We start from the raw sequence: 8,882 nt of genomic DNA on the forward strand, positions 1-8,882 counted from the left end.
CCGGGACTGTCCCGGCAAAAACGGGACAGTTGGCAACTATGGTTTTGCTTATTTTTAAATAACATTGCTCTGATTTTCAGACTCCTAACCAAGCCCCAAAGTTTTATGTGAATACCGTCAGCTACCTACTCCAGCTTGCTCCTGTTTGTGTAAAGGGTCTTTTCATATGCAAAAGAAGGGGGAGGGGGAGTGTCTTATTTGCCACTTGCAGTGGGCTTTCCAGCTACCTTTTCAACAGAGCCAAACTGACAGCTTCTAAGTAAGTTTTTAAACAGTTTTATACTGGATTTTTATATCAGTATTTGTGCATCTTATTCTTTATAGTAGTGTCTATTACATGCAGTTATATGAAAATGAGTGTATACTGTCCCTTTAAACCTATATATTGCAATGCCACATATGATTCTATTGGCTTTAAATAAACTACATTTCCCAGAAACTTCTGCTTCTATATAACTCCGCCTTTTCCTGTGCAAATGACCAATGAGCTGTAACCCAGGGAGCCTAATTGTGCTGGTTGATACAATGAACTACAATTTCCAGCGGGTTGTGCTTCTAAGACCCGCCTTTTCCTGTGCAATTGACCAATGAGCTGTAACCCAGGGAGCCTAATTGTGCTGGTTTATACAATTAACTACAACTTCCAGCGGGTTGTGCTTATAAGACCCGCCTTTTCCCAGGTTTGCTGACCATTGAGGCGTATCCCCCTGGCGGAGTGACAACCCTGCTCTCCTGTGCCCACGTCAGCTTAGTGTACAGGATGGCGGTGCCGAGTTGGGAACGGGTGCTGAGGCTGCTGTTCTGTGGTGCGGGCATTGCCCTCTCAGTGTATGCCTATCATGTGGAGACTTCCAAGGAGAGGGACCCCGACTACACCGCACTATGTGACATCAATTCGGGCATCAGCTGCTCCAAAGTCTTCACCTCCAGGTGTGTGAGAGAAAATGAATGGGACAAAGCCTTGAGAGTAGCCGTTGTTGTGTGTTAGTGAGGGGACAGTCTGGGAACGATAGGGAAACGCGGTCTGGGAACGATAGGGAAACGCGGCATGTTACAGGGGAGGCTGCACATGGGCATGTTACAGGGAGGCTGCACATGGGCATGTTACAGGGAGGCTGCACATGGGCATGTTACAGGGAGGCTGCACATGGGCATGTTACAGGGAGGCTGCACATGGGCACGTTACAGGGAGGCTGCACATGGGCATGTTACAGGGAGGCTGCACATGGGCACGTTACAGGGAGGCTGCACATGGGCACGTTACAGGGAGGCTGCACATGGGCACGTTACAGGGAGGCTGCACATGGGCACGTTACAGGGAGGCTGCACATGGGCACGTTACAGGGAGGCTGCACATGGGCACGTTACAGGGAGGCTGCACATGGGCACGTTACAGGGAGGCTGCACATGGGCACGTTACAGGGAGGCTGCACATGGGCACGTTACAGGGAGGCTGCACATGGGCACGTTACAGGGAGGCTGCACATGGGCACGTTACAGGGAGGCTGCACATGGGCACGTTACAGGGAGGCTGCACATGGGCACGTTACAGGGAGGCTGCACATGGGCACGTTACAGGGAGGCTGCACATGGGCACGTTACAGGGAGGCTGCACATGGGCACGTTACAGGGAGGCTGCACATGGGCACGTTACAGGGAGGCTGCACATGGGCACGTTACAGGGAGGCTGCACATGGGCACGTTACAGGGAGGCTGCACATGGGCACGTTACAGGGAGGCTGCACATGGGCACGTTACAGGGAGGCTGCACATGGGCACGTTACAGGGAGGCTGCACATGGGCACGTTACAGGGAGGCTGCACATGGGCACGTTACAGGGAGGCTGCACATGGGCACGTTACAGGGAGGCTGCACATGGGCACGTTACAGGGAGGCTGCACATGGGCACGTTACAGGGGGGCTGCACATGGGCACGTTACAGGGGGGCTGCACATGGGCACGTTACAGGGGGGCAGCACATGGGCACGTTACAGGGAGGCTGCACATGGGCACGTTACAGGGAGGCAGTACTAGGCTGCAGGGGCTAATAGACAGAGGTTTGTGGGGGACAATATGATATCGAGCAGAAAGCGTTTAATACAGTAAAACACTGCTAAAAGTGTTGAGGAGTTTCAAGGGTTAATGCTTGAATACACTGTTAAGAGTTAGATTTCAAGGGGTTAATGTCAGAGGTGCTTCTGAGAGGGGGTTAATGCTTGAAGGAACCGCTGAGTGTTAGCAGGAGTGAGGGTGATGTATGTAATGAGGGAGGTACTAGTAAAGTCGTGGCGTTTGGGGTAATGTGGGATGAAGGAGGTAAAATCACTGCCCCATAGATCTTGTACAAAATAATCGCAACAGTCATTAAAGGAATAGGTCAAAACTGAAATGGGCACAGGAGCATTTCATTTGAAATAGAAGCATATTTTGCAGTATATCTCCATTAGCAAAAGTGATTACTGGTTTTTAGTGACATATGCTGTGTATCCGTATTAAAGGGACAGTCTAGGCCAAAATAAACTTTCATGATTCAGATAGAGCATGTAATTTTAAACAATTTTCCAATTTACTTTTATCACCAATTTTGCTTTGTTCTCTTGGTATTAGTTGAAAGCTTAACCTAGGAGGTTTATATGCTAATTTCTTAGACCTTGAAGCCCACCTCTTTCAGATTGCATTTTAACAGTTTTTCACCACTAGAGGGTGTTTGTTCACGTATTTCATATAGATAACACTGTGCTCGTGCACGAGAAGTTATCTGGGAGCAGGCACTGATTGGCTAGACTGCAAGTCTGTCAAAAGAACTGAAAAAAGGGGCAGTTTGCAGAGGCTTAGATACAAGATAATCACAGAGGTTAAAAGTTTATTATTATAAATGTGTTAGTTATGCAAAACTGGGAAATGGGTAATAAAGGGATTATCTATCTTTTAAAACAATAAAAATGATGGTGTAGACTGTCCCTTTAACTCTGTGCCTGCTGAGAGAGTCAACAGTGGCTTGTATGACCTGGTACCACTGGTTCACAGCATATGCCACAGGAAAACTGTAATCACTTTTACTAATATACTAAGTATATTGCAAGCGGATTCTATTTCAAATTGAAATGCACCCATTCACATTTCAGTTTTGACCTTTATATATGTATGCATATGTGGGTTTTTTTTTTCTTTCTACTAGGGCCTTGAATAGAAAGATGGAGGCAGGCGCGCTAATGTACGTGTCCCTCTCTTACTTGCAGATAAAGGATAAGGAAGGGGCCCTTTGTTTGCTCCTCTACAAAAGGCAGTCTGTGATTGGCTGACTTGTTACAGTATCTCTGTGTGCTGGCAGCTTTCCATTCGTCGGCTCTGGAGATAGGGCTGAGTGTTAAATAAATATGAATTTTATATTCTTGGCAAGTCCTGGAGCACTGGAACTTTTTAAACTACTTTTTCCACTTCTTGACATTTGTCTGTTTGTCAACAGTTGTTTTTTATACAAACATCCTTATGCTTAGTGCTTGTGATATAGTCTGTGTAACTTGTCTTTCCTGCATCTGATGTATTTGTTTGCTGGCTGCACCATATATCCCATAAGTCTGTGCTCTGACCACTGTCTCGTTTTGAATTCCAGATGGGGACGAGGATTTGGGTTGGTGGAGAATATCTTGGGAGCTCAGAGTCTGTTGAATCAGCCCAACAGTGTGTTTGGCATTCTGTTTTATGCACTGCAGATTCTGTTGGGTAAGAAACGCATCACTTAACTGTCACATGCATACTTTATTTTATTGCAAAACACCTGGAGATAAAATACTTGTTTTTTTAAAACTGTTCTGAAAATACATTGTTTTACAGTACATGAGCATACCCCTTTTAAAAAGGGTTGAATATGATTATCTTGTGCCTTCCCTGCTCTGGCTAGTTAGGAAGGGGTCCCCTCCCTGTGTTGCAAAAAGAGAAAAAAAAGTTTTCAGAAATAGAGGGACCTAAAGCTACATAATTGTTATTGCACATTTGCTTGCCTATACCTGTTTGTTTAAACCAGTAATACACAACTGATCCGGAGCTGAACACAGGCTCTGAGCCAACGAAGGGCGGCACTGTGGGTAAAAGCAGTAGTTCCAGTACAGAGCTGACTTTGACTATGGTTTTTAATCCTTTTGTGGGGGGGGGGGGGGGTTAAGCACATATATGCAAGCAACAGTGCAGAAAGCTTTAACACTTTAAAAGGGACATCAGGCACCTTGAGATTTTTTTTTTTTTTTTTTTAAACCAGCTTTATTAAAGAAGTCAAAGTAGACATAATTGGGAGTCGAAGCATCCCATTTTAATCAACAGCCAGTTCTATTCCCTTCCCCGCTTCCCTCCACCTCTCCTTACTTTACAAGTTAACTGAACGTATAAAAAAACAAAATATTTATATTTTCCATCCCGCTGTAAAAAACAAAAGAAACGCCTGCTGGGCAGCCCTCTGGAAGCAGCCACTCCCCTCAAGTTTGATTCTAATATGAAAATTGAATTTTTGAAAGGAAGAATTGATTTTTGTATATTAATCCGTTCTTAACTTCTGTAAATTTAGGTTCTTTATAACTTTGCCAATATTTTAGAATTATTTTCCTTCCAAGAAGAATAACTGTATTCAATAATAGGGTATTTCTACCCATTTCCTCAAAAGTGGATAAGAAGATATTATATTTGGAAAGATTAATATGTTGATTTAGCATCTTCAATACCCAAAAAGAGATTTCCCCCCCCCCCCCCCAGAACCTTTGAATTATTGGACAGGACCAAAAACAGTGCACAAAATAACTTGTGATTCTCTTTTACCCAGTATGAGAAGTATTTTGTAGTTATGAAATCTTAGTATAATATTTTGATTTGCTGTTCTCTAAAGTACTCTGCTTTCATAGCTTTAGTTGTCCTGATTAAAGAGCTCGTCATTAAATCCAGCTTGTTTTGATTCAGAATAAATTCACTCCATTTAAGCTTAAGATAAGTAATATTACGCACTTCCTGGGAATTTAACAGCGCCCTGTATATACTAGATATAGATACAGTCCCTTGAGATTTTAATACAAAATGTTTAGTTATGATTAGTTAAGCAACTTTGCTATATACTCTATCTGTTCTGCCCCCCTTTCGTGTAATTTAGCTTCGTCAATTCTGGCTTTTCTACATCGCATACAGGACAGCCCCCTGCAGACTTAATATTGGTTATTTGTAGAGCACCAACAGATTCCGCAAAATCCTGCAACATATCTTTCCCTGATTGGCAATAACTGATAATAACTAACATAATGACCGTAGCTAAACTTGTTGATTGTAGTCTCAAGCCCAAATCGGCTCCTCAAAATAAGGCAAATGGTGAGCAGAGTTTTGCAATTGAAAAACTAATGTTGCAAACAAGATGTTAATTTGTTTTAAAAATGTTTGAACTTGGCTGATATGTTCTATAGCAACACAAGAGAAATGTCTTGTAATTACAAGGAGTGCACTGTCCCTTTAAAGGCGACAAGAACACTCTAACCGCGTATAACGTCTCTTCTGCCTGGATGTTTTACGTTGTACTTCAGCTCTGCAGCTGTATAATGTGTTAAATTAAAGGCACATGAAAGTCAAGTTAATGATTCTGATAGACTTGGACAGTTTGTATCAAATGCTCTGTTATCCAATTGGCTTTGTTCTTATTGTAGCCTTTGATGAAGAGCATATCTAGGTAGGCTCAGGATTAAGCTTGTATATTTAATGGCTGCGGGCAGATATATTCTATTATCCTTGAGCTGGAGAGAGAGCAGATTTAGTTTGTGTGATGAGTCATTTATTTGTGTGTACTGAGATGCAGGAATATCTTAAATCTGATATATATCTTAAGCACATATAAACCTGCTCCACAAGAAAATTACAAAATAGCTGTTATGGACAATTGTTTTCTATGACAGCAACATGTATTTTTTTTTTTTTTTTTTCTCAGGGGTTAAATACTTTTTTACCTTAAAGGGACACTAAACCCAAGTTGGTGTGTGTGTTTGTTTTTCATGATTCAGAGCATGCAATTTTAAAGGGACACTGAACCCAAAATTTTTCTTTCGCGATTCAGAGCATGCAAATGATCAAATTTTCTTCTTTCTCTTGGTATCTTTATTTGAAATGCAAGAATGTAAGTTTAGATGCTGGCCCATTTTTGGTGAACAACCTGGGTTGTTCTTGCTGATTGGTGGAAAAATGTATCCACCAATAAAGTGCTGTCCAGAGTTCTAATCCAAAAAAAAAGCTTAGATGCCTTTTTCACATAAAGATAGACAGAGAACGAAGAAAATTTAATAGTAGGAGTAAATTAGAAAGTTGCTTAAAATTACATGATCTATCTGAATCGCGAAAGGAAAAAAATTGGGTTCAGTGTCCCTTTAAGTAGTTTTCTAATTTACTCCTATCATCAATTTTCTTCGTTGTCTTGATATCTTTATTTAAAAAGAGAGAATGTGATGCATATGAGCCGGCCCATTTTTGGTTGAGAACCTTGGTTATGGTTGCTTATTGGTGGCTAAATGTCAGCCACCAATAAGCAAGCACTATCCATGGTGCTGGTTGCTAAGATTTACATTCCTGCTTTTTAAATAAAGATAGCAAGAGGAACGAAGAAAAATTGATAGAAGTAAATTAGAAAGTTGCTTAAATTTTTAATCTGAATCCTGAAAGAAAAAAATGTTGGTTTAGTGTCCCTAAAAGAAATCTCTATATACAAAGCACATACCGATAAAGTAAGTTTTATATATCTGCTCCCAGTGCCCCTTCTGAAGTGGTTCAGCTAATTTTATTTTTCACGACTTGTCTCGGGCAGCAGAAACCGTGCTGAGACAATTCACTACTGATACTTGTGTACCCCTCGGTTTCCTTTTGCACCCCCATAAAGTTTACTGCTCTATGCATTTTGTATAACTCCCTTTCTCTTCATGTAACAGGATTCTCACAGTCCGCTGCCGCCACAGTCACGCTGATCGGGACATCACTGGTGTCAATAGCAGGCTCTCTCTACCTGGCGTACATCCTACTCTACGTACTTAAAGATTTTTGTGTTATTTGCATCTCAACCTACATGCTGAACTTCAGTCTTCTGCTGCTGAACATCATGCGGCGCAAATATCTTAGCGCTCCTCCCAAGAAATCGAAAAGCAAACGCAAGAAACACTGAGGTTTTTCAGTTTTGGGGTAATTCCTGCTTTATGTCCATCATTTTACACAACCTGCGATGGATAAACAAAACAAACAGGGATGAAAATGTATTCTTATCTGGAACCTGAAGCTCAGGGACAAAGCTGAAAACAGAATGTGATTAATTCTCATCCTCAAATAATGGACCAATTGGGGTTTTTATGCAACAAAATCCCTTTATCCTATTTTTTTTTTTTTTTTTTTTAAATGCCAAAGAAGGAATGGTTTGAAGTGAGTTAGTGCTCCGTCCCATATATTGGGAAACTGTAACAGAGTGCTGCCTATCTCAGGGTGTTTAAGACAAATATGTTACAATCCATCATACTTTAATTTAATTTTGTTTCTTATTTTGGAGTATTTTTAACTGTAAAATTAATGCCAGTTTTTTGGCATGCTGTGGGGATATTTTGTTTAATAAAAAGCTGCATTTATAATATCTATGATACTCAAGTGCTGAATGTGTGTTTGCGTCAGGACAAAGCTGCTGTATTGTAAGATTTTTCCAGTTGTGAAACGATCGTATTCACTATTATATTAGAGACCATTAAAACTCATCTTTAAACCAGGTTAATGTGATTTATGAACTACATTTGCTCCTGGCAGAGTGACTGTCTCACTACAGTGCAACTGAGTCAGCCAACAAAAGGATTCATTACTTTCTCCAGCTTAAATCTATTCTTTTTTTTTTTTATGTTCTGCTTACTGACCATTTTAAGGATAATCTTTATCACCATATGGTGAGACTAAAGGTAATTTACAGCTGCAGGAAAATCATCTAGAATTCTGCTTTTATACATTTATTGTGTGAACTGTAGTCTGACATTTTATTGCGTTATCTCGAACAAACTGCTATTCAGAAGTCACGTTGTCAAGTGTTGCTGAATGTACAATTTGTTTTAAATGTTAATTAACCATTTTTTTTTTTTTTTGTAAACCATTCCGTTTTTTTATGGCATTTTATAATAAAGCGGGATTTACTCTACTGATGTGTCATTTTGTATTAACAACTGGAGATTTCAGGAAACAAACACTTGCTTTACAGTACATAAAGTTATAGTAAATAAAATTATTTATGAATTTACAGTTTATAAAAGACAAAAACATGGATCCATGTGATGAATAAACAATGGCTAAAATTTCTAAAACATCATTAAATGAAGTTAAAAACAATGACAATATCAATACGTATTCATATAAATATATCTGGTCGTAACTAGATGTTAAAAGTGGTGATGCAAAGGGTCCAAAAAACAGTGTCCAAAAAAATGATGTTCATCAAATGTCCAAAATAATGTCGGTCCCTTGTGAATAGTATCCAAATGAAATAAAAAATAAAAATAAAAAAAAAGGTGGGTGACAAATTAAATAAAGTTCCTTAAAAAATGAGTAATGTAGAAACCGTATGTTAAAAACGGTGTATTTTGAAACCAATGCTAAATGGGGGGGAATTAAAAGGGCCTCGGTTAGCAGGCGCTAGGTGTACACTTCTATTTTTGTTTGCATTTCCCAGAGACACATTTTGGGAGCGAAATAATAAATTATAACTGAATGAAAACGCAAACTGAATGGAAAAAACTATTTTAATAAAGAAGAAAAATTGTTAATATCCCCTTTTCCCATTTTACAAACCGTTCGTGATCCAGCATTTTATTTGTTAAAGTAACTAGTCTCTCTGTAGAAGAAATAATGTGGTG

The 8,882-nt window shown here is 40.0% G+C and overlaps 1 protein-coding gene across 1 annotated transcript; it reads left to right on the forward strand.

Moving 5' to 3' along the window:
- Positions 1 to 682: 682 nt before the first annotated feature.
- On the forward strand, positions 683 to 8,170 carry LOC128642400 (vitamin K epoxide reductase complex subunit 1-like protein 1). Its single transcript, XM_053695157.1, has 3 exons — positions 683 to 930; positions 3,614 to 3,723; positions 6,939 to 8,170. Exons 1-3 carry the CDS (start codon positions 761 to 763, stop codon positions 7,166 to 7,168), a joined length of 510 nt encoding a protein of 169 aa, XP_053551132.1. The 5' UTR covers positions 683 to 760; the 3' UTR covers positions 7,169 to 8,170.
- Positions 8,171 to 8,882: the final 712 nt, after the last annotated feature.

This window comes from Bombina bombina, chromosome 11, assembly GCF_027579735.1.
Source record: "Bombina bombina isolate aBomBom1 chromosome 11, aBomBom1.pri, whole genome shotgun sequence".
Lineage (NCBI taxonomy): Eukaryota > Metazoa > Chordata > Amphibia > Anura > Bombinatoridae > Bombina > Bombina bombina.